We start from the raw sequence: 26868 nt of genomic DNA on the forward strand, positions 1-26868 counted from the left end.
CTTTAGTTGCTGATATACTCGTAGCGCGTATCCCTTTTCATGGTCTTTGTAGGCATCATTTAACAAATATGCCTCTTTCGACATCAGATTTTATGCGCCTTCCTCATAATTATAATTTTACATTAACTTTTCGTTAATTCTAAGCCAAGAACAAGTTCGCCTAATGTTCAAATGCTGCCACACGCTTTCGCCGCCAATTTCTGCCCTTAAAATACAGGTTTTTACCTGCTGCTCATTGTTAACAAATGCCATAAAAAATATGTTCTTTGAGCATACTAATTTCCATCATAATCTGAATGATAGCATATTGGTGAATTAAAAATCTGTTGCTCGCTCTGTATTTATCCACTTTTCTTCTATAAATGTAAGAAAATTTCGTGTAATAATAATGGAAATTTGTATAAAAGTATTCTTAAGGGAGCTGTTAAACATATGTGTCATATATGCACGCGCCTTAAAGTATGCTATGTTTTTTGTTGACACGCGTTTTGATAATTTCGAAAGCTGTGCATCCATTACCTTTTGCTTATGGTGTACCTATGCTTAGAGAGATGAGTTTTAGAATTGAAAACTTACGTAGTTTAGTGTGAATGTAGTTCGAATCATAATACTCCACGACTCGTTATAAGGGGTGAGGTGGAAGTTAAACAAGAAGTAATTTTTTACTTAGTAAAATGTATATCTTGCATTAATAAGGGTTTACATTAATTTACTCCGAAGCACATTCAGCCATGTTGTTATTGTATTATTGAAGAGAAAAACACCAACGAAGATTTTTGGTATTCTCACCGTGATGACAGTTTTTTCCGCGCATAAACACGACAGTGGTGCGAAGGATTCAAATTTTTGTAAACCGAAACCATAACCGTTAATTTTATCTAAAAAATACCGAAAGCGTGTTTTCGATCTAACAAATAACGAAACCGTAGCGGTTTTCCGACCTTATAATGATCGAACCATGTTTGTTAAGCAAAAAACAAAACTATTGTAAATTTTTTGATCTTAAAAAAGCATGAGTCCCTAACCATTATTTCTATCTAAAGACAAGGGCTATGTTTTGTTTTCTAGATCGAAACCGTAGTCGGTATAGAAAAAAACGCAACCGCAGACGTTATTTCGGTTGAAGAAAGACCTAAACTGTAACCGTCTTCAACCAGATTTTTAAAACTACAACGACCTTTTGACCTGAAGGCACCCCTCCAGTAGATCGTGTAAGCACAGATGCCTCGAGCTAGATCTTTTCAAGAAATTACTGCAAATAGCTAAATTTGTATCCGTCCATTTGCGTTGCTTAATGGCAGCTCACATCGTTAGAACAATATTCTTTTGAGTAACCGGAACTTGTAGTTGACAATAGCCAATATTAAAAGAGAAGACTTTCTTGGTCAAATCTGTGCTCTGCATATAGCTGCAATTCATTTGGGATTCAAGGGATTGATAAGCGCAATACAAAGCTTTATAGCTACAAAGCTTCCGCAACCCAATTGTCTACCTCACCTACGCGAGGGGAATCCTGTTACAAATATGAATATATCATACACATATTTAGCAAGCGAGACTCTGGCGATCCCAAGTTCCTAATGGAACTAGGGGGTGGGGAGGGCGGTATGGTCTAGAAGGTTTAATGTGGTCATATTAATCTTTCCCGTGCTTTGTTACCGCAACCTACCGGATCTACATAGCCTTCGGGGAGTGTCTTTATGGTTAATACAAACACATTTAAGGTTGGGTTAGAGAACTAACCAGAATTTAATACGGTTTCTTTGGAACCCTCGTAGATATACTTTTTTCTTCTGTTAGCTTTGATCTTTAAATAGAAATTTTTATTATTTTCATCTAATCGGAAATATGGAACTAGTTTGGCTTTTAAATCACTACTTCTTGAAAGTCAGCATGGGTTTGGCAAATCTCGATACGTACCAATCCTTTGATCTGACTTCTGAAAAAAAGGTGACAGATACACGCTTTAGAAACTCGCTAGGTAGGCCTTTGATGAGGTATTGTTAATGATGTGGTGGTAGCGTGCACCGCCTACCACATCGAAGTTCGTGGTTTCTAGCACCGGACATAGCAACATGAAAAGTTTAAAAACAAGTTGTTTCAAATAGGAAAAAGTTTTACTAAGCAGTGCCGCCCCTCGGCAGTGACTTGGCAAGCATTCCGAGTGTATTTCTGCTATAAAAAGCTTCTCAGTGAAAACTCATCTGCCTTGCAGATGCTGTAAGCCATGTAGAATTGGATGCTAAGCTCGGCCTAAAATCTCTTCGGAGGCTATCGCGCAGTGCATTTTTATATTTTTATGTAAATGAAGGAAAGGCACCATCGATATGTAAATCACAAAGCAATCCTGTTGGCATCAAAACCTTCTTCTTTCGCTTTTGAACCTAGAGACTGTTTGAGAAATATGGCTACTTCACAAAAGTCGGTGGAAAACTTAAGGAATTTTCTGTGTTTAGGTCGAAGGTATTGTAAAGGAGATGTGTGATCCATAGATTTAAATATAAGAAAGCAACCCGTGACTTACTGCGTATTTTATCTGCTTGGTCAACGATACTTGGGGTTTTTGAACAAAGAGAACAAGCATATTCATTCATCTTACTGCCGCTAATTGTACCTGTATCTATAAAAAGCTTAAGGCTTCCCTGGTTGGTTCATGTTATGCAAATGGACAAAGATCCTCCGGCCAAGAAAATATTGCAATGGACACCCACATTTCGAAGCAGAGGAAGTGGTAAACCCCACTGAGTTTGGAGAGGCAGGTGGAGGAAGACTTGACTTAACATTCCATCGTAGGAAAGCCCGCTTGACTTGCTACTGTAAAAATCGCTTAGTAGTTAAGCACCAATTAATGATTATGATGCATTGTTCCTGTGAATAAAGCTGTAATTTGGCCTCAATTGCCATTTTTGGTAAGTATGATTCCAAACTTGCCGTCACGTGCAGTCACAGTGACGGCGATTTCTATCACACTTTCGCTACGATTTACTGTGGTACTTCAGTAGCAATTAAATAATCACATGTATGTATGTGAATATTAGCCTGCTTTAATCGTGCGGAGCCGATAAATCAGTAAATCTTGCTTACAGATTATACAGAGAGGGAGCTCCCGTCTGGAACTACTTTATGCCGGAAATTTCCAGATGGGATGATCCACCGTTTCCTTCTACTCCTCGTCTTTACACCTTCTACAGCATCGACGATAGGGCACTCCAAGCTTTTCTGTGTGCCTTCTGATTGGGCAGTACCCATTTAGTACTCCTTAAAGTGTGAAAATTGTATCCTTACTTATATTTGAAGCGATCTATTAATAACCCATTTTGGCCAAGTTTGCTTAAACATCCAACTTCTAGAATTTGTAGACATCCTTCGTTAGCTTGACGCTAAATGTATTCATTTAGAATTAGATTGCTTGTGGCAAATGACATACCTAACCGTCAGGAAGAATCTGCTTAGTAAATAAAGAGCCAAGAGATTTTATGACCGTTGGTTGTTGTTGAAAATTAAAGATTATGTTGCCATTAGTGTGTTGTCCTATGCAGACCGCGGCTTATATGATAGCTAATACTTCTGCTCAGTTCAGTTTTTTGTGCAAAACTACGCTTAGGGATTGGGCATTATCGGCCAAATTATGGCGCACACCATTCATTCGTAGGTTCAACGTTGGTATTTAGTACCGTTTTGTGTCTGCATACGTATCTGGAACCCTAATGGGCAGGCGATTCTTAAAACTCGTTTTATGGAAACATGTTTGGCTCATGGGCTTGTCCGTATTATCTTGTGATATTTTCATCGATACATTTCCCATCATTGCTCTTAAAAAAATTAATGTAAGGCACGAAAACCTCCCAAGAGATTTTAGGCCGAGCGGAACGGAACTGGGAAGCTTTTCATGGCTGAAATACACTCGAAGTGCTGGTCAAATCACTGTCGGGTTCGCCCCTCCGCTTTGATAGACTTTCTTCTAATTGCACTTATTTTATTAAATATTAATATCTGTAAAACTTCAGCGCATCGTTTAAAAAAATCTATTATCCAATTAAAATTCACCCAACAAACACGCTATAGCGCCTAAAACCATGCACCAACAATACACGCATCATCTAATCAAACACGCCTAAAGCTATATTATATTCAACATTTTACGCCATTCGAGTACCCCTAAAAAAATTACTAGCAATAAAACACAGTTTCCTACCAACAAATGAGAAAAAGGGTTGCAAGTAGCGCGCACTACCACACCGCAAGCGCACGCACACAACTGCACATGCAGTGACACAAATTAAGATTCCCTAGCTAAGCACAACCCACTCACAAGACACATTCAACTAAACGTACTCACAAATATGTTAGTGTGTGTGTAATATATATACTGTGCTGGCACGCCAAAAAACATGCGCCGTGTCCCTGTTTTTGCTTACCCCTTCCCCTTTTAGAAACGCAGTTTTGCTCTGTATCCATGAGTTCGCCTATTGAAATTCCATCAAAAATCAATAAACGACTTCGATTTCGGTGCTCTCGCATTAGCCAATGACCATGCAGCTGTGCGCTGATTGGTTGTCGCATTTATACCGTTAAATACACTTAGCGAAAAATGTGAGTAGTTGAGAAATTAATGAGTGGAATTTTTTGTGAGTGACTTGGAAGCGCGCTGGGTTGTATGTTAAGAGGTAAAGAAAATGTGTATATTTCGTTGTTGTTTCCATTTTGCGCATATTTGTAAATAACTTCGGCATTGTTTAATCAAATTTTCTTTTCAATTTAACAATTGTACCACAAAGTTAGTACTTCGAATTACTTACTTAGAACGTTTTCTACAACTACATGTATCCATAAGCGCTTAGCTCCTCGCACCCAACAGCCAACACTCATGGGATTCTAAGACATATTAATAAGGATTTCATTAGTTGTATTTATCAATTCGATTCGCACACCTCTTCTGAACCTCACGTATCAGAGATCTCTTTGTAAAATGAAAATCATTTGAAAGAATTTTTCATAAAAATAAAATTAATGTCTATCTTATCATTTGTTTTAAACCGCTTACAAAAGTAACCTTAAGCAAATACTGCCTCTGTAAAACTACCCAAACTAATATCCGGATAACGACCTACATTTCCGCTTAAACGAGGTCCGATACGTAAGTCTATACATACTATACTCCAAATCTGGCATGCTCAAGTACACTGCGGTCTTTCATGACAAAATAAAATGAACTAAAATAAAATAAAATTAAGTAAAATAATATAAAAGACTCTGCACTTCTGTAAAGTATACCTGTGGGACAGGAAGATTATTTTTCAATACACAATACAAGTTTTAGATATGTGCGACAAAACGCTTGCCAAATTGTTCTCCATTCGGCATGAACCTTCTTAACTCTCATAGTTTGTAGTCGTCTCAAATGAGGCAAAAATAGTTTTCAAAATTTGGTTTAAAGACATCCAGAATGCTATTGACCAATATGGCTAATATTTCGAGAAAATTCTTGGTACCGCAGTATCCCAAAACTTAAGGAGCGATCCTCGTATTTATTTTTGCGTAAGTAGCAACACATTCTACTCGTGCCTTTTTTGTGGTTAGGGTAGCATTTCCGTTGGTACAGCATCATCCACTATACGAATTCATCATTTGATGTGAGTGACCCAATTCATGCTTTAGGAAAATATGCAAAAAAAACAAGTAAGGACAAGACTCTCTTCGGCTGTACCGAAGACTTCATACCTTTCATGAATGGGGTTCAGCAATAATCTTATCCCATTTGTAATATTCAAATAATCGGATGTACATACCTAAGCGATTTTAAGATAAATATAAAATAAACAAGTAAAGGTGTCTAAATTTGGGTATAACCGAACATTATATACTCAGCGTGAGCTTCAATTGCACATTTCATTTCAGATAAATTACTTTTCTACATAACACGTGGCACCGCCCGTTTAAAAAGAAATGTCTCCCCATTTCCTCTTACAATAAAACTTGATAAGTGAAATATCATAGATTCAAAACTATTTTTTGCTGAGTTATAGCTTATTATTCTAGTCTACGACCATTTAAACTTTTTTTATATCTGAGTTGCCGTGGTCTTTAACCGATCCCGTCCGTTTTTACTAGAAATCTTTCCTGCTATAAGGAAAATATGTGTACACTATTTTATTACAATCCGTTAATTTTTCTTCGAGTTATGGCTCCCGAAACATAGACAATTGCTTAGTCACAAAGGGGCGTTGCCACGCCCATTTTTTTAATTTTAAGTTTTTCCTATTTATTGTTGTAAATCCACTTAAGAAATGAAATGCCATTGATACAAAGCTCTTTTTTGCAAAGATATAGCTTATTTTATTCGTCCACGACCCTTTTAAAAATCTGGATGGACATGGCTCAATCAAATTTTTTTTCGACACTGATGATTTTGATATATGGAAGTCTATATCTGTCTCAATTCCTTTATACCAACCGTTAACCAATCAAAGTTACTGTCTGTGTGCAAAGCACGCTGAGTATAATAATAGGTGGGTAGTTTGTGTGAGGATGGAAAGTTTCACGTTTTTTGCGGTCTGCATGAATTAGCTATGACAATGAATCACTTATGTATCTCAACAATATATGTGACCCGGTCTATGAAAAGATGGCTTATGACTCAAAAAAGAAATTGCGAGAAACAGCTGTTAAAGATAAACAATGCATTTCTTCAGGACGTTTGTGCTCTTCTTTTTTTGAATCATAAGCCACCTTTTCATAGACCGGGTCACATATAACGTAAGTATTTGGTGAAATTTGAAGCTTCTAGCTGTTCAAATAGTGTAGAAATTGCGAAAAGTTTCTTATCTGAACAATCGGTTGTGTGGTAGACTGGGTTGGTCCCCATACAAAAAACAAAAAAAAGTTGCCAATGTCCGCCCCGAAATGTAAAAAACGTGAAATGTAGAATACTTTATTTACTTAAGCCACAATCTCTACAAAAAAGTGGGTTTTGTCCAATACCCAGAAAAAAAGTTGATTTTGTCGCATAGTGTTATTATTTTAAATACGAAACAACAGGTCTGACTCACTTATTTACTTTGACTTCCCCTATTCATGATATTTGGCATATCTTTATTAACTTTTCAACGCAAATCCTAATAATAATTTTTCCTCCAAAAATATCATGAGTTTCAGGTCTAAGTATAATAAGAATCAGATAAAATAACAGTTGCAATAAATATTGAAAGTGCTATAACTTCTTTCTTTATTATTTTAGTAATATGGTTTCAAAGCAACATTTTTTTGAACTTTTAAGTACTTTCGTTTGGTAAGGAAAAAAACATACATTAGGGGGGTAAAATTTTGGTAGCTGACCTAATCATGTGAAAACGACTTCATAGCTTAAAAGGACATTAAACGGAAATGTGAAGCTTCTCAAGGCTAAAATAATGACATATCAATTTTAAAAATCGGACGTCAAATAACCAAGTTACAACGAAAAAACATTTTCGGCTATATTTCGAAGGACCAAAAAAAATTTAAAAAAAATTGTCCGAAACCCTCTCAACATAATCTTCAAATTTAGGAGCGGACATTGGCAACTTTTTTTTTCGACCCAGTCTATTGTGGGGGATATATACTATATATACGACCGATCTCAAACATTTTTTCAGATAACAATATGTGCAATATTCGAAAGCATATGGTGAAGTTTGAAGCTTCAATTTGTATAAATTGTGGAAAATATGAAAAAAATCCTCTTTTCGGAAAAATCGGATGTATGGGGGATATATGCTATAGTGGGCCGATCCCGCCGGTTCCGACAAATGTCTAATCGGACACCTAAATATACCCGCTCACCAAATTTTATCATAATATCTCAAAAATTTATGGACTAGTTTGCATATAAACAGACAGACGGACGACGGACATGGCTAAATTAACTCAGCTCTTCATCCTGATCATTTCGGTATACTTATTGGTGGGTCCATTTATTTTCCTTTAAGGACTTACAATTTTGAGATTCGTGACAGACTTAATATACCATTTCATTTTCATGAAAGGTATAAAAAAACAGACATAAGATCAAATGTAGTTTGTGATTCAAGGCAACCAAAAAAAACCACAAAACTGTAAAATGCGCTCATTTTGTCTAACAAATTAATCGTTGTCTATTTTTCTAACTTAAATGTTAACGATAAAGCATTTTGTACTACGAATGTCGTTAAATTTTTTTTTTTTCGCAGCCCAGTTAGTCATCCACTTCTGGTTACGCGCTACTCTCATTGCATTTGATTTTTATACTCAGTTGAGCAGAGCTCACAGAGTATATTAAGTTTGATTGGATAACGGTTGGTTGTACATATATAAAGGAATCGAGATAGATATAGACCTCCATATATCAAAATAATCAGGATCGAAAAAAAATTTGATTGAGCCATGTCCGTCCGTCCGTCCGTCCGTCCGTCCGTCCGTTAACACGATAACTTGAGTAAATTTTGAGGTATCTTGATGAAATTTGGTATGTAGGTTCCTGAGCGCTCATCTCAGATCGCTATTTAAAATGAACGATATCGGACTATAACCACGCCCACTTTTTCGATATCGAAAATTTCAAAAAACGGAAAAAGTGCGATAATTCATTACAAAAGACAGATAAAGCGACGAAACTTGGTAGATGGGTTGAGGTTATGACGCAGAATAGAAAATTAGTAAGATTTTGGACAATGGGCGTGGCACCGCCCACTTTAACAAGAAGGTAATTTAAAAGTTTTGCAAGCTGTAATTTGGCAGTCGTTGAAGATATCATGATGAAATTTGGCAGGAACGTTACTACTATTACTATATATGTGCTGAATAAAAATTTGCAAAACTGGATGAAGAACACGCCCACTTTTTAAAAAAAAATTTTTTTAAATTCAAATTTTAACAAAAAATTTAATATCTTTACTGTATATAAGTAATATAAGTCAAAATTCAACTCCAGTAATGATATGATGCAACAAAATACAAAAATAAAAGAAAATTTCAAAATGGGCGTGGCTCTGCCCTTCCGCTCGACCGTTAAGACAATAACTTGAGCAAAATCCGATATATCTTTACTAAACTTAGCCCACGTACTTATCTGAACCCACTTTATCTTGGTATAAAAAATGGCCGAAATCCGACCATAACCACGCCCACTTTATCGATATCGAAAATTACGAAAAATGAAAAAATGCCATAATTCTATACCAAATACGAAAAAAGGGATGAAACATGGTAACTGGATTGGTTTATTGACGCAAAATATAACTTTGGAAAAAACTTTGTAAAATGGGTGTGACACCTACCATATTAAGTAGAAGAAAATGAAAAAGTTCTACAAGGCGAAATCAACAGCCCTTGGACTCTTGGCAGGAATACTGTTAGTGGTATTGCATATATAAATAAATTAACAGTACCCGACAGATGTATTTCTGGATCACCTGGTCAAAATTTGGTCGATATCGCGAGAACGCCTTCACATATAAATCTAAGGGCCACTCGCTTTTAAAACCCTCATTAATGCCTTTAATTTGATATCCATATCGTACAAACACATACTAGAGTCACCCCTGTCCCACCCTAATGGCGATATCTCGAAAAGGCGTCCACCTATAGACCTAATGCCCACTCCCTCTTAAAATGCTCAGTAACACCTTTCGTTTGATACCCATATCGTACAAACATTCTAGAGTCACCCCTGGCCCACCCTAATGGCGATATCTCGAAAAGGCGTCCACCTATAGACCTAATGTCCACTCCCTCTTAAAATGCTCAGTAACACCTTTCGTTTGATACCCATATCGTACAAACATTCTAGAGTCACCCCTGGCCCACCCTAATGGCGATATCTCGAAAAGGCGTCCACCTATAGACCTAATCCCCACTCCCTCTTAAAATGCTCAGTAACACCTTTCGTTTGATACCCATATCGTACAAACATTCTAGAGTCACACCTGGCCCACCCTAATGGCGATATCTCGAAAAGGCGTCCACCTATAGACCTAATTCCTACTCCCTCTTAAAATGCTCAGTAATGCCTTTCGTTTGATACTCATATCGTACAAACATTCTAGAGTCACCCTTGGTCCACCTTTATGGCGACATCTCGAAAATGCGTCCACCTATAGAACTAAGGATTACTCCCTTTTAAAATACTCATTACCACCTTTCATTTGATACCCATATCGTACAAACACATTCTAGAGTCACCCTGGCCCACCATAATGGCGATATCTCGAAAAGGCGTCCACCTATACACCTAATGCCCACTCCCTCTTAAAATGCTCAGTAACACCTTTCGTTTGATACCCATATCGTACAAACATTCTAGAGTCACCCCTGGCCCACCCTAATGGCGATATCTCGAAAGGGCGTCCACCTATAGACCTAATGGCCACTCCCTCTTAAAATGCTCAGTAACACCTTTCGTTTGATGCCCATATCGTACAAACACATTCTAGAGTCACCCCTGGCCCACCCTAATGACGATATCTCGAAAAGGCGTCCACCTATTGACCTCAGGCCCACTCCCTCTTAAAATGCTCAGTAACACCCTTCGTTTGATACCCATATCGTACAAACATTCTAGAGTGTCCCTTGGTCCACCTTTATGGCGATATCTCGAAAAGCGTCCACCTATAGAACTAAGGATTACTCCCTTTTAAAATACTCATTACCATCTTTCATTTGATACCCATATCATACAAACACATTCTAGAGTCACCCCTGGCCCACCCTAATGGCGACATTTCGAAAAGGCGTCCACCTATAGACCTAATGCCCACTCTAAAATGCTCAGTAACACTTTGCGTTTGATATCCATATCGTACAAACATTCTAGAGTCACCCCTGGCCCACCCTAATGGCGATATCTCGAAAAGGCGTCCACCTATAGACCTAATGCCCACTCTAAAATGCTCAGCAACACCTTTCATTTGATTCCCATATCGTACAAACACATTCTAGAGACACCCCTGGTCCACCTTTATGGCGATATCTCGAAACGGCGTCCACCTATGGAACTAAGGATCACTCCTTTTCAAAATACTCATTAACAGCTTTCATTTGATACCCATATCTTACAAACATATTCTAGAGTCACCCCTGGTCCACCTTTATGGCGATTTCTCGAAAAGGCGTTCACCTATAGAACTAAAGCCCATTCCCTTTTAAAATACTCATTACCACCTTTCATTTGATACCCATATCGTACAAACAAATTCTAGAGTCAACCCTGGTCCACCTTTATGGCGATATCCCTAAATGGCGTCCATACATAGAACTATGGCCTACTCTCTCTTAAAATACTCTTTAATACCTTTCATTTGATACACATGTCATACAACCACATTCCAGGGTTACCCCAGATTCATTTTCCTTATTTTGTCTCCATAGCTCTCAACTGAGTATGTAATGTTCGGTTACACCCGAACTTAGCCTTCCTTACTTGTTTTATTTAAATTTTTTAAATGGCACTATTATTTTTAAGGATTTTTAAGGATTCTCCAATTTTTTTTTTCTTACGTATTTTTTTTTTTTTTTTTTTTAATTCTTTTTTTTTTCCTTCCACTTGCTTCCCATTGTTCCGTTTTGATGTTTATTTGTATTGCTTGCCTGTCATTGGTCCTTATCAATTCACTGCCAAATTGCACGATTTTTTCTGCAAAATAAATCATTTTGTTCAGTGTTTGTTTTTTTTTTTTTTAATTTTTCCTGTCTCTTCTTTTCTTGTCTCACTTATTCGCCATATTATCAACATCGTTTATGTCTCATTTAAGTTGCCAATTTTTTACTTTATTCGCCCATTAAAGGCTCTTAATGTGACATTTCAATCAATCAACGGAAATGACTTTTTCAAATGTCAAGCGTATTATACTTCCGCTATACGGTTGTTACGTAAGAGCGTAACGAGCGTGAATTATGTGCGCTTTGTATTTTTATTTAAATGCAAATGATAAAAAGTTTAACGTTGCTCACCGAAAAGTGTTCTAGTGAAGTATTTTTAAAACTTATTGTTGTAGCACTGTTTCGCCCTACCCAATAGGTGCGATCCCTCAAAAAACTGTCATCCAAACGGGAGTCCAAGGAAATTTGTCCTTTCAACAGGGTTGGACCAAAAAGATATGAGTGTAAGAGGTTGGTTACACATTGAAATTGAATAGATGGTTGGTGTCATGTTTGGGCACATTGCAAGCAGGATATACATTACGTGTGTCGTGGTTACTTCTGGATAAGTAAGAGTTTAATCTATTACAGTAAACAGATCGAAGTTCTACCAGAGTGGCGCGCGTCGCCCTGGAAAGACTGATTTCCTCAACTGCGAGTTTTAGGTACTTGACGTTGAGAACGGGGTTTGCAAGGCATTTATGAGCATGATATACTTTGCGTATGACTCTGAGGGCCTTTTATGCTCTTATCGTTCAAATCATTTGTGCCGAGTTTTTCGTAGTGCTTGCTAAAATGACTACTTATGTCGCTAGGAGGCGGGGCCTATTCAATCAGCTTCCTTTTGGGATGCCTAGGTTTCTGAATAGTCAACAAAAACTGCTTGTTGATTTCGTTCGTGCGCTCTGGTGACATGAGAAGACATCCCGTGGCATTTCGGAACGCTTTGGAAGGCCTGCAGTTTCATCCAGTGTGTTTGTTTCAAATTTGGCGACCACATCGGACATGCGTAAAATATAAGCGGCTGGTCAATTGCTTTATAGGTAGCTATGACCGTTTCTTTGTCCTTGTCTCAATTACTACCAGCGAGGGACTAGAGAATTTTTTATGGCTCAAAATGATATATGTTAATCGAACGCACATCCAGTATTTTTTGGTTAAGACAGTCGGTAGCATAATGCCATCGACCATATTGGGTCGACATTTGCGACATCCGCGTTGAAAATGAGGTCGCTGAAGATTTGGTCTGGGGTAGTGCCAAAAACTGGAAAGACTACGAAGATAGTTATTAGTTTTGAAGCAAAGCTCATTAATGCGAAGGCCAGGACCTGTTGTCATTATCGTGCAGTCAACGGCGTAGGACACAATGGTAACTCTTTCGGGTGAGAAGGGAGCTTCGATATGTGAAACTTAAACAAAAGTGGGGATAGGACACCACCCTGGGACACCCCTGTTCAGTTCTCCTTTTTTTTTTTTTTTTGATGTCCCGTTTTTGAACTGAACCTAGCCTGCCGACCACAGATAATTTGCTATCCAACTTTTGGGACCAGGAGGAAGGGTAGACCCTTCCAAATCTTGCAGTAACGTGCTGTGATTGACTGTGGCAAACGCTTTTGACAAGTCTAGCGCTACGAGTAGTGCTGTGTGGTGGGCTTCTTGGTTTAATCTGCATTATATTTGTGTGTTGATGGTGTGCTGATCAAGTGAGCTCTCTGATTGTTTTATAAAGACATTAGGGAAAAAGAAGCAATGTGAACTTAATCTTAAGCTGGTAATCAAGTTTCTGAGGGAATGATCAAAATCGGTGTTTCAATGAGTTTCGTCTATCATCTAAGACATGAATTTCTCCCACGTTCCACAATTTTCATTTCATTTCTTTAATAGTTAAACTCGCCATACTTTGGACCGCATTTAACATTACTTCGGGTACGGATGTGCGCTACGTGAGCTTCATGGCTACTCTCACGAACTAGGAATCCATGTTCTCGTTTGCTTAAAGGCCTCTGTTATTAATAACAGATAAGTCGCCAAGTGTGTGTTTTACGCTCCTTCATTGTTGGGCAAAGTATTCGTATTTGAAGTAGGTGTGACTTACATCGTCTGGTTCACTCTTCAGCGAGAATATGTATAGGTATGGTTCTCGTAAAGACCAGAACAGCTTCCGAGAATACTGGACCATAAGCTGAAGCGATTCGCAGCGCCCCACTACGCTGCTTTGACCTGATGGCGGTTCGGTGTTTTTTCATTGCATACGCCCGAATTTGAGCGCCGTATCTGGGGCTGATGCAAGCAGCTTCCAGTTCTCCTGCCATTAATCTACTCACATTCGATATTTTGTACGCAGCCCTTTCGCGGGTTCCACGAATGTGCTCCGTAAAATGACGGTCACTGTCTATCCTCAGGTGATTTGTTGAGGTGTGTATTTCTGTTTGCTGGTAGCAACTGTCATATTCCTGATAATGTGAATCGGCATGTTCGTGAGGATGGCAATCTCCGTTTTTGCTGTTGCTAGCCGATGAACTTAATTAGCTATCTATTTATTTAAACTGCGCATCGGCTGGCTTGATTAAAGCTGTGCCAGCTCGCAGCTTCATGCTGTTATAACAGATGCCACGTTGTCTGCGAAAGTGACGAGGAACGTGCTCTCTGGCTTGTCCAATTGAAGTAGGCAGTCGTAAGTAAAATTTCAGAGTTCGGGACCTACTACCGAACCCTGTGCTGTATGCTTTTAAACTTTTCAAGTATTTGGAAAGCTTAAAAAAGCTAGTCATGAGCTTTCTAACGTTTCTGGGATCGTTTTCTCGTGTAAACTTTAAAACTTTTTTCCCGCGAATAAATACAAAAATTATTTGTTCACAATACATTTTTTCAATTAGTCATAGTGGCTTTAACAGATATTTTGCAGACCTTTCTTTCGTCATTTTATAAAGACTGATTTTCATATATGGTCTTCGTCACCATATAAGAAGCAACTAGCCTCATTGCCGTGGCTTTGTCCAGCCAGACAATTTTTGTAATGCAAAACTGTACTTTTTTATAAAATGAAAGCTGAAAGTTTTTTACTACAAACAAAATTTCAAAAGTTTTTTTAAAGATTTCGTATTCGAATTTCACTATAAAATTGCTTCGTTGTTCTTTGAAGTTTAGAAGGATTAAAAGTGCCTGGCTAATCAAAGCCACTATGGAAAGTGTCGGCAATGAGGCTAGTGGCTTCTTATATCGTGACGAAGACCATATATGAAAATCAGTCTTTATAAATTGAAAGAAAGGTCTGCAAAATTTTTGCACAATATCTTTTAAAGCCACTTTGACTCAAGTTTTATAATAGACCAACGATCCTGCTTCAGTTGGAAGTATGTACTGACAAAATTTCAACTTTTATAAAATGACGAAGGTCTGGCAGTCACGGGCTCTTACTCTAAATTGAGAGCTTAATCATAAAGTTTTATAAGGCAACGGCTCTCAGCTTTACTAGTATAAAAAGCTTTTTAAAGCTCAAATTTTTGAAGATTTAGGATTCTTAAAGCTTACGCATTGCAAGAACGTTAGTATTTTAAAAGCTTTAATTCTTGTTAAGCTTTTTTAAGCCGTAAAGGGCTTATGAAATGTAGCCTAAATAGTTTTGCGCTCATCTTTTTGTATAGTTTTTAAGATTTTTCAGGATCAAACCGTAGTCTCGAAAACTTTTTCAATCCCTTAGCCTTTTAATCCCTTGTTACAATTTTACCCCTTTAATCAAAAAAAAAAAAAAAACAAAAAACAAAAAAAAAAAATATACAAAGCTTCGATATTTTTAAAGTTTTTGTAAGCTCTAGCCTTGTATGCTGTAACATTTCTTGCGGTTTCAGTAGGTTTGCGCTGAACTTTTATAAGTTATCAGCAATTTCGAGTTTGAACTTAAAGCTTTTTTGAGCTCTTTTGAAATCTTAAGCTTTGCTACCCTCTATAGTTTTTTGAAATGTTTGTGGTATATGGAAAAAAGAGGTTTCAAATCTGTTTAAAACCGTAGATTTCAAAATATTATTAATCTCCAATGTTTTTAGATCTTTAAGCATAAACGGAAAGGTATGAGTGGGTTTTAGCCATGCAAAGCGTCTTTTCATGCGGCTCGGAGTGAGTGCAGCAATAAAAGTTTTGTTGAATTATTAACAGATAAGCAAAAGTCTATAAAAAGCAAATTTACACACTCCTACATATATATTAAAGAAGAAAAACAATAAAAACAAAAGTAAAATAATGTTATCTTGCAGCAAACATGCTATTGTTTGATTAGCCGAGATAGGAGTACTACTCATCGAGTACATGTAAGTAGTATGCCTCTACATAGGTTACACACATACTTATGTATGCATAGTGATAAAGGGGAGGGGTTTACACGAAAGGCGTAAAAATGCAAAAGGTATGAGTGGCCTAATGAACTTACGCAGATAAATTTTCTCTTACGTGATTTCACAAATCAACGACTCAACACAAAAATTCTACAAATATTTACATACATTGAGCTAAACTCAATCCATTTCGAAAGTTATTCAAAGTCATACTAGATATGACGCTTTTTTTTATTGCCAGCAACAGAGGTGCATACAAGCAATTAATGTCCTTACACACACATACACATGCACGCATACAAACATATAATTTGCAAGGCTTAAGTAGTAAAATGTGTAGGCCAAAAACATTACAAGTATGATAAGCGACCAAGGGTGCTTACATTACCCCACACATGATCTAAGAATGTTTACAGGACATACACCCACGAAGACGCACAAACACATATGCATTCCGTTTGCATATGAAGAAGCAATAAATTTTTAGGACAATGGAAAAATGCAAAAAACAATTTTAATAGGCATTCTTCTTTTGGATTTTGTTTATCTTAGAAACATTCCGCTCAATGGCTTAAACAAAAAGGAAATTTGACTTTTCTTCGCCGTATCCTTCTACTTATAGGATTCGCCTGACCAGGGAGGAGGTCGTGGAAGCGTAAATTTTCTGGTGAATGAGTGAACCTCAAATGTAATATAAATCTGTAAACTTATAAACACTTCCCTCCCATTGTTTGTAAGAATGTGTGCTTGTAAGTACACATAAATACTAGAGATGCGCGCGTGATATCGCGGAACCCACTGGTATAAAGATAAAAATTATTAGACAAACTACTTCACTGCAGTCGCAACATAACTGACTTTTTTGACCTGCGATGCGTACACCGTGTGCTGCCATATAAATACCCTAACCAGAAGAACCTAGTGACACAGCATTGCGGTTTGTTAAGATCTTGTTTCGACTCTAATTGATGCGTAGTCCAAGTTTGCCAAAAAATCTCTCCAGAATTAACCCCCAGTAGGTTAGGGGTCTTAGAATAAACCCGCAACAGATATGGCAGTCGTAAGAGGCGACTTAAATACCGAAATGATTCAAGGGGTTGTGTAGCGCAAACCTTTCAAGGGGTTTCCAGCGCTATTTATTGCTTCTCCAACCCAATTGTCAACCTCACCTCCTGGCGAATCCTGTTCGTTTAGCAGCCGAGGCTCTGGCGACCCCAATTTGTTCATGGATCTAGGGGGCGGGAGGGCGATATGGCCTAGAACGTTTCATGTGGTACTAGGTCGTTTCCGAGATGGTCGGGCTTGTACCTTAATGGTGCTTGTTACCGGAACGTACCCGATCTGCATCCCCAAGCATCAAATGTGACAGTGCCCATTAGACTGGGTTGGTCCCCATACAAAAAAAAAGTTGCTAATGTCCGCCCCTAAATTTAAAGATTATGTTGAGAGGGTATCGGAAAAATTTTTTTTAATTTTTTTTGATCCTTCGAAATACAGCCGAAAAGGTTTTTTCGTTGTAACTTGGTTATTTGACGTCCGATTTTTAAAATTGATTGTCATTATTTTGGCCTTGATAAGCTTCACATTTCCGTTTAATGTCCTTTTAAGCTATGGAGTCGTTTTCACATGATTAAGTCAGCTAACAAAATTTTACCCCCCTTAATGTATGCTTTTTTCCTTACCAAACGGAAGTACTTACAAACTCAAGAAAATGTTGCTTTTAAACCATATTACTAAAATAATAAACAAAGAAGTTATAGCACTTTCAATATTTATTGCAACTGTTATTTTATCTGATTCTTATTATACTTAGACCTGAAACTCATAATATTTTTGGAGGAAAAATTGCAGGGTTCGCATTGGAAAGTTAATAAAGATATGCCAAATATCATAAATAATGGAAATCAAAGTAAATAAGTGAGTCAGACCTGTTGTTTCGTATTTAAAATAATAACACTATGCGACAAAATCAACTTTTTTCTGGGTATTGGGCAAAACCCACTTTTTTGTAGAGATTGAGGCCTAAGTAAACAAAGTACTATCTCCGTTTTTCAAAGTTAGCCTCCAAAAAATATCGGCTTTCGAAGTTCGAAATTCTACATTTCGAAATTCTTTTCTTTTTTGTTAACGCGTTCAGCAATTTGATAAAGTAAAAATGTGGTCGTGGTCCGCAATTGTCCATTATTTGAAGGGCTGAATTCTTTTTTTGAGAAATTTAGTATAACAGCTGTTATACGAGGTGAAAAGTCAGAAGTCAGAGTCTGACTGTAGGTCCTCCGAGTAGATGCCATTGCCGGCCTTGCTTGGAGCCATCCGAGAATGTATTCATTGGCAGTGAATGAACCTTGTAGATCTTATCTGATTTATGCCTCTCTTAGAGGTTACTGCCCAGAGTGAGGGGACTAAAATTGTTTATCTTAGTTGAAGAAAATTTTCTGGAATGATCTCCAGAAAATTATGTTTCCATATCTTATGTCGCTTCAGGCCAGGGCATTCGGCCTGACTGCATAGAAACTTAGCTGGAGCTTACAAACAAATCTATAGTAAACCTACACAACATTTGAGTGTGGAGAAAAAGCATTGCGGCGGCCCGTTGCATCTTACCCATCTGACCCCATTACCCATTCGAGTACTGGCCACCATACAGTATATCTTATCTTCTGTTGGTTGGTTTTGAGTTAGTTTACTATACAAAATTCAGCTGAGCTATTAACATCTGATCAGGGAACCTGTGGTTGTTTGGTTGCTGTGCTGTCCGGCCCGAGAGACCGCCCCAAGTACCGCTGTAGGCGCCATTTTCATGCATCAACTATTTATTGTTGTAACTTTTGCGCATTTTAGTATAGTCCATATGCCTTTTGTTGTCATTTATGGAGGATTTTGATGCCGCCCTTAAATCGGACAGCACAAAACTTTCTAAAGTACGGGACCTAATATTCGCTAGGGCTGGTCACTCGCATAGGTAATGGGTGACGAAAGTCACACCTTAAAATTCCTGTCAAAGTTCAATCTAAGCCTTAGTACAGTTGCAATGTGGCTAACTGAAATCTATCTATCTATAATCTATACAAATCTTATAAAATAAAGTCGCTAAATGCCATGTATGCACATAACTTCACATAGAATGCTCCGATTTTAAAACGGTTTTTTACATTTGAAAGCTTAGCTACGTGAGATGGTACATTTAATATAATTTGAAGATATATATTATAGGGGCGTGGCAAATTGCCAAAATGTAGCAAAAAATCATAAAATTTTTGTTTACACAGCTATAACTCATAAACGGATGGATGGATTTCAAAAATTCTACTTTTAAGTAAAACTTTGAAATATTTGCCTTCGATCTGCATCAAAAAAAAATACTTGATTCCTTTCTTATATCAGCCAAATTGTTTAAACAAAAGTAACATTTTTATCAAAAAATGCGTATGTGTGTTTGTTCGCTGTGAACTGTCCGCGCTAATTGCTTTTGAGTGGTGCTTGATGCGACACATTCATACGTACATATATAGCATTCGCTGCGTTATTTAACTTCGGGCGTAGGTTTATAGGTATGTATGGATGTACATCACTACATAGTATAAAACAAAGTCGCTTTTTCTGTCCCTATGTCCCTTTTAATGCTTAAACCTTTAAAAATACGCAACGGATTTTGATGCGTTTTTTTTAATGTGATTGAAGAGGAGGGAACCTATGAACATATTTGGCTGAAAATTGGTGGAGGGGAAGCTTAGAACCAGGAGACAGACATAGGATAATTTTTATCCCGTTCTGGCTAGGGTCTTGAGCTCAAAACGTGGACCTGGGTAATCCTGGGATATGTTTGTACAATATGGGTATCAAATGGAAGCTGTTTATGAGTACTTTGATACGGGGTATTTTTCGTACCCGCGGGTAACTAGGGTCTCGAGATATAAGCGAAAACGTGGACGCGGATATAAGCGAAAACGTGGACCCCTAAAATGTGTTTATAGAATATGGATAACAAATGAAAGCTGTTGATGAGTGCTTTAGTACAGGGTAGTTTTCATACCTATTTGTGAAGGGTCTCGAGATATAGGCCAAAACGTGGATCACGGTAACTCTAGGATGTGTTTTTACATTATGGTCATCAAATTGAAGCTGTTGATGATGCTCCATTAACTTGTAGTTTTCCATTGAGTTGTAACTACGAAAACACACCGCGAAGGTTCAGGAGACTGTTACTTGGCCGGATATGATTGCGGTACGCTGCGGTACCAGCACCCTCTGCTACCAACCGGACTGGCACTGGTAGGATATTTATTGACCCATTTGACCATCGGTCCTGTTATTTGCTGTGTTCTCTCACGATAGGCATGTCTTACCACGGGAATATTCTAAGCAACTAGCTCGCTAGGTTTGACAGCTGTTATTGGATTTCGGCGCTCTTTTCGCTGTGAAATATGAAATACTATTGAGAGCAATCGCCGCCACTTAAATAGGTTACAATGACATGTGTGGTGACTTGTGGGTGCTATCTGCACATTAATTTTGTTTTTTGATTTTTGACAGGCGTGGTAATTGATGCATATTAGCGAGATCGAATAAAACTCCTTATTAAATTTGATTCGTCTACGAACCAGTTTCGGCGTTGTGCCATCTTCAGTCCCCTTTTTCGTTCTCACTGGCACTGAAATTGCAAACAAGTTGTAAAATTGGCATATATTATAACGGTTTTCCGCACTCGCCCTTACCAAATATAGTTTGAATACAAACCAATTTCGGCGTTGTGCCATCTTCAGTACCATTTTTTGTTCTCACTGGTACTGAAATCACAAATAAAATCTAAAACTGTGGTATATTAGATCGATTTCCATCATCACTAGCTAAATTTGGCGTGGACACAAAATAATTTCGGCGTTGCGCCGTCTTCAGTGGCATTTTTATTGCCTATATTCTATGCGCCACCGTAATTGATAATTAATAATCACTCATAATTTAACAAAACGTTCAAAACGTCAAAATGTACTTGCTTCGGATCCAAGCATTACCCTGTCCCGAACGCGATTGAGCTTTTCGTCCCGCTTCCATCTGTAGTTCTAGTAGATATTTATATGCGCTATAATTTTGACATCCTTAATTAAATATTCACATACTCTTGTATATAAAATAGCAACAACTTAAACATGATAATGTCATGTTAGCGCATATTCAAGTATGAGTACTTATATCTATGAATATGCGAATGTGGCCAAGAAGCTCTCTCAAATGAAGGAAAAGAATAAATATAATAATGTATACAGTTTTATCTAAGAATATGATGTGAGTGCACTGGCATGTAAAATTTTACAATTCAAATGTCAAAAAGTCAAAAACATATACACAAACAAAGGTGTGGGTGTTTCGCGAAGATGATGAGTAACATAGACAAGACGGCGTGGGCGTCATTATCACTATGCCTATATATACAAGCGCGTTAGTCCTTTGGCTTGGCTTATGTTCCTTCTGCTCAGATGTGTGTGTGTGTGTGTTTATGCGCCATGTATGACTTTGACAATTTCTTGATACTTCTTTGTTTTCTTGTTTTCTTGTTTATCTTGAGCAATTAAATATTTTTCATTGCACACATAGTTTAACCATTTACAGTTGAATTCATTGCACACTTTTATGCGCAATCGTTCTGCTGCTCATCATATCAATTCTTTTGTTTGAAGTTTTGGGTTGTGCAATTTCTCACTCACTTTGCGCTAATTCGTATGTGACGGATTTTTATTTCGTTAATCGGCGATTTGGAAATATCAACATAATGAAGCAATTTGTAGTGAGTTTGACGTTTATCCTTCATTAAAGTATATTTTAAGGCGCAAAAAGTTTTGTAACAGTGTCTCTGAACAAAACCTTATTCACTGTACCTTGTAGGTTCTATGTATTTTTTCTTTGCTGCTCCTACTAACCTGAGCCAGTTTAGCCGCTAATGTCGCCACCTCTTCGCCAAATCCGCTAGACCCTACCTTTTTTTTGGCTAGATTACATGTTTTTCATCACTATAAGCGAAGCTTGACTACTGAATATTTCATAAAAGAATAGGATCTACGCTTTGGGGAGTATTAACTCGCGAACATTTCCGCCTAAAATCACACCACAGGAGAGCGGCAAGTCGCTTAATAATAACCTGCTAGACAACAAACAATCACACTAGCCCCCAAAACTGTCATATCACAAACGATTACATTTTTATTGACGAGGCGAGGCTTTAGTTCGTAACCGTTTCATAGGTTTGTGCATGTTAATGTGAGTAAGAGGCAGGGTACTTCTTCTGCTAAATTAGCTGACAATGACCTATGAATCAGGAAAGTTGAGGACAGAGGCGCGGGCTGAATTATTTCTAAGATCATTTGTAAACTCTACGATGTAAAACTCACGAACTTGCTTATATCTCTAAAGAGAGAAGACTTAATGGCTCACGATGGGGATATTAACTGGAAGCTGCCTTCTAGCGTTACGTGCTTATAAGTGAGGCCTCGTCAATAACAGCAGGAGGTGCGGGCTGCAGGAAGATAGGCTGAACACGTTCTATGGTCGTGTCCTGCGCTCGCGAGGTCACGGCTCCAGTTACTAGCGGCGGTATAGCCAGATCTCGAGGCAGCTATTAAGCTGGCTCCTACAATATTTCAAGTATTATCAAAAAGGGCGTGGTTATTTTATAACGTAAGTTCTGGTACCTAATTGAGGGGTTTCCGTTTGGTCTTCGAAAAAATGCTGGCAGTACTATGGACACATTCAGTCTATGTGTGATCCTCATTCACAACGTAACCTAACCTAGCTCAGATCTTGGCTTTAACCGTCTAGCTTGTTACAGGCGGCATTAATACTTTAATACCCAGCACAAAAAATGCTACTACAATCCTAATTCACGTTCCGACACGTACTTTAAGAGTGTGTACTGATGGGAAAGTGCCACATATTTCAAGGAAAGGGCAGCGAATCGGATTGAGGTTTCAAATTGAGGCAAAGCACTTTCATCGATGAGCACGTCCCCTGAATATAATTCTTCTTTCTTGGACTTTGATGTTTTACTGATGGCACGAATCTTATAGATTCATATGATAGTCTTGTAGCCTTAGGGAAAAACCAAGATCAAGTGGAGCTCACACAAACCCCCACAAAACAGGGAAGTAGAATTTATGTTTTAAGATTGAATACACACACCCACTCCACCTGGCGTAGCAGGAGCATGATAGAGCGATAGAACGGCGTATCTGCTTATAGACATATGACGGACGGAGCTACTAAATGTGAATCGTGTCGGAGATGCCTTCTGCGGTTGGGTGTTCGTCCGCAAAATTTTAGCGTCATTAAACGACATCGGAAACAACCGTGCAACTTAGATTGACCGAGGGTAGTAGCAGAGAGCGGATGGTATCGACACAGGCCACTTCACAGCGTTCGTACGTAGGTATGGTTCCATTGCGACTTGAGAGCAGCAGAACAGTTGACACCAAAAGCAGCGGAAGGGCGTACCAATAGCAGCAACATAGTGCTACGTATGAAATATGACGCAAACAAGACGCCATTCAAGATTCTGATCTGCAGCTAAACTCAGATTTAATAGCTGTGGCACGATGATAATAGAACGGTTTATTTGATTGATTAGGATTTTAGTTCTTCCACTTCACGTCGACGCCTTCATAATTGCTTGCTGCATGATCCGAATGAAAGGCATAGATGTACTAGCTGGACCTTCGTGGGGCGAGAGAAGTGCGCCTGAAGGACATAGCGATAACCTATTGTCCCACTACCAGAGCTGAGCTGAAGGGACCGTGCATTCAAGTACAATAGCCCTATTCGTGAGATTATATATGCTCGTCGATCCTGTTTAAGGTGGTATAATTTTAGGCGTAGTTTTGGCAAGTGCTACAGTGGGCGATTTATAGTTGTTACGCTCCGTTACAACCTCCTTGATGATTCGCTTAAAGTGGTTTGCAACAGTCTAACCTCGCTGCAGTATACCGCAAAATTTTTAGGCGATCTTACATGTTCAGAAACATTCCGGTCACTTTATTAAACAGACCATTTCTGAGTCGCAACTGTGCTTCTCTGGGATAGCTAAGAATATTATCTAAATTTATATGAAATTAGCTATACTTCTTTGCTCCTATTAAAGAAAAATTGTCTCTACTCTTTACAGAATCTCATTCCATCGGTGCCACAAAGCTTCCAAGTAGAACGTGTTGTCGCGTCCAACGAAGGTTCGCTCATCGCTTTGGCTGGCGCCAGAGGTGTCACTGTACTCGAATTGCCGCGTCGTTGGGGAAAAGATGGGCTCTACATGGAAGGAAAAGAAAAAATCACATGTCGGTAAGTTTCAAGAAAAAAAAAACACTAAGTAAAACGAATACAAAATAAATCAAAATATAATTAAATTTGTAAGTGCAAACAAATTTGTAATGCAAATGCGTGACAGCAATTAAAGTGGTGCATCCTTAGTTATACAAGTCACATCATAAGTACACCTGAAGGAATGCCGCATATTAAAATGCCATTAAAGGTCGCACCGAACATGTGTCATCAAAGGAGCTGAAGAAACGAAAAAAGATTTAAAATAAATATTGTCATAATTCAAGATTAAAATTAAAATTACCTTTTAGAGACTTACGCCAACAAATGAATGGCACCAACGGGCTCTAGAAGAATTGGAGCGGAAGCTAGACAAGAAATCCAAATGTGAACGAAAAGTTGTAGCGAGCTCAATTGGTGGAAGGGAGCGAAAGAAAATCCCCCAAAGTACATAATAAACTGCATTAAGAGCGCAACGCAACATTTTGTGCAATGAAAAAGTTTTTAGCGCAAAACAAGAAATAAAAAGTGGCAAGCGAACTTTATGCCATCGGCTGATACACCTTCACCTTTCGAGTGTGTCGTGTCTCTTAATGCCAACTTGTGTCGCTTCTTCCGGCTGCCACAAAATCACTGTTCAACGTTGTATCACTGCAGCCGGCGGCCGTAACTTTGCCAAATACTAAGCTTAGCTGCCGAAAAGCCATTATTATAATTTTAAAAACTTAAAAAAATATAAAGTAAAGGAAATAAATGTACGCAACGCCAGAAAGTATGCAACGCTAGATGTGTTTAATTGGTATATAAATGTGTAGACAGACGACAAATAGCAATGCTAATCGCGATTAACAAAGCACTTCAACCAATTAAAATTCGACACTGATATAATAGAATGAGCTAATTCACTGCAACCGGTCTATTGTGTCCTCTTCTCTGCACAGTAGCTAGTCCAAGCCGAGCCATTGAGCTTAAATGAGCCGAATATTTTTAGTCTCCTCGCAATAGCATCACAGCCGAGAAGGATATGCTGCACAATCTTATCCGCGCTGTCACAAAACCGACAGATTCCCAGCTTGTGCATGTGACTTTTAAGCCCGCAGTGATCTAACAATATCCTTGTTAGCATTCTCAATTTACCTTTAGAGCAAGTTTATAGTAGCTCTATCTCGCTTGTTTTTGCATCGCTCTAGCAATATCTTTGGCCGTCGCAGTCCTTCGGCTTGGTTCCAGTTTTGGACACAGATAGAGGATGAGTTATAGGCTTGCTCGTAAGATTTGCTGAAGTAAAATTATCCACCGTGATATCGAGGAATCTGAATAAGACATTAAAGATGCCCTGTTTGTAAAATGACTTCATATTATGCGAAAAGTAATCTTATCTGGAACAATTTGGTTCATTAAAGCCCGTATTCTGTCAAGAGATTGGAGTTAGTCTGCCTGAACACTGCAGCGTCTTCGGGGTGAAGGTCGCGATTATCATGGAGGCGCTGAACAAAAGTGCTATCCAGTGTATTATGTGTTATCGAGTTTAACATCTACTAGGACAGTCAAGCGGCTACCAAAGAGCTGAGCTATACAAATGTGCGATCGAGAGCAGTTGGCATGTGCCTGAAATCACTCACGCTCACAGCAAGCTACTTTTCTATAAAGACTAATTGGATGCCAGGGCATAGCGACGTCCCTGACAAATGTCGTGGATCTCTTAGTTCGTTCAGGAACGTGCGAACATGAGGTCAATCCCAGCAGGGACTTTGTTAGATCGCTAGCCACTTGCAGTCTGCTCGTTGAAAGGTGAGCCTCGACCAGTTAAGCAAGCGCTGGGCCGACGCCACCTCTTGCCGGGTCTCGAAATTCTTCAGGCCGCAAGTGGATAATAAACGCCCATCGACATTCCTAGGTTTTGTATGCTATACGTCCCTAATATGGTCGCCTAGCCTTCAGGAAACACACTGGAGGAAACTGCAGGCCTGTCAAAACAACCCGCTCAGTACTATCACGGAATGTCTTCTTATGTCCGCGGAACATTATCTACACAGTGAAGCGAGAATGTTCCCCATACAGGTGATAAATTAAATACTGAACAAACAGTTTCTGCTGAATACCTAGGAACCTGGGCATCCTTAAAGACATCTGATGGAAGGGGCTCCGCCTTATCTTCGCAAGCACTATGGAAAAAAATCCGGCATCCGTAAGAAAAAGGCTCCGATTACCCTGTGAACCCCGTTCTTAAATACAAATACCTTAAACTAGCAGTTGTGGAAAGCAACCTCCCCAAGGAGACGCGCGTCACTCTAGTTCAACTTTGATCTGGATACTGTAATAGAATAAACTCTTACTTATCCAGAAACAACCCCGCCATACTCAATGTCTGTCCCGCACATGACAAGTGTCTCCATGTTACCCCAACCATATTTTCAATTGCAGTATAAAATCAACGCCTCTAACACTGTAATTTTTCCTGTTGAAACTGGAAGTTTCTTCGGACTCCCGTTAGAGGATATAATAGAATGACAGTTATTGAGTGGTCGCACTTTTTTGATGGGGCGAAGCACTGCTACAACAACAACAACAGCTTTAATAACGACCATCT

At 38.5% G+C, this 26868-nt stretch overlaps 1 protein-coding gene across 1 annotated transcript in view; it reads left to right on the forward strand.

The window, feature by feature from the left end:
- Window positions 1-26868, forward strand: part of mbo (Nuclear pore complex protein Nup88) — a 282207-nt gene that overhangs the window by 103785 nt on the left and 151554 nt on the right. The window contains exon 2 of the mRNA XM_067781281.1: window positions 24130-24299. Coding sequence (XP_067637382.1) covers window positions 24130-24299 — 170 coding nt within the window. The remainder of the gene's footprint in view (window positions 1-24129; window positions 24300-26868) is intronic.

Source organism: Eurosta solidaginis, chromosome 4 (genome assembly GCF_040869045.1).
Source record: "Eurosta solidaginis isolate ZX-2024a chromosome 4, ASM4086904v1, whole genome shotgun sequence".
In the NCBI taxonomy this organism is placed as follows: domain Eukaryota; kingdom Metazoa; phylum Arthropoda; class Insecta; order Diptera; family Tephritidae; genus Eurosta; species Eurosta solidaginis.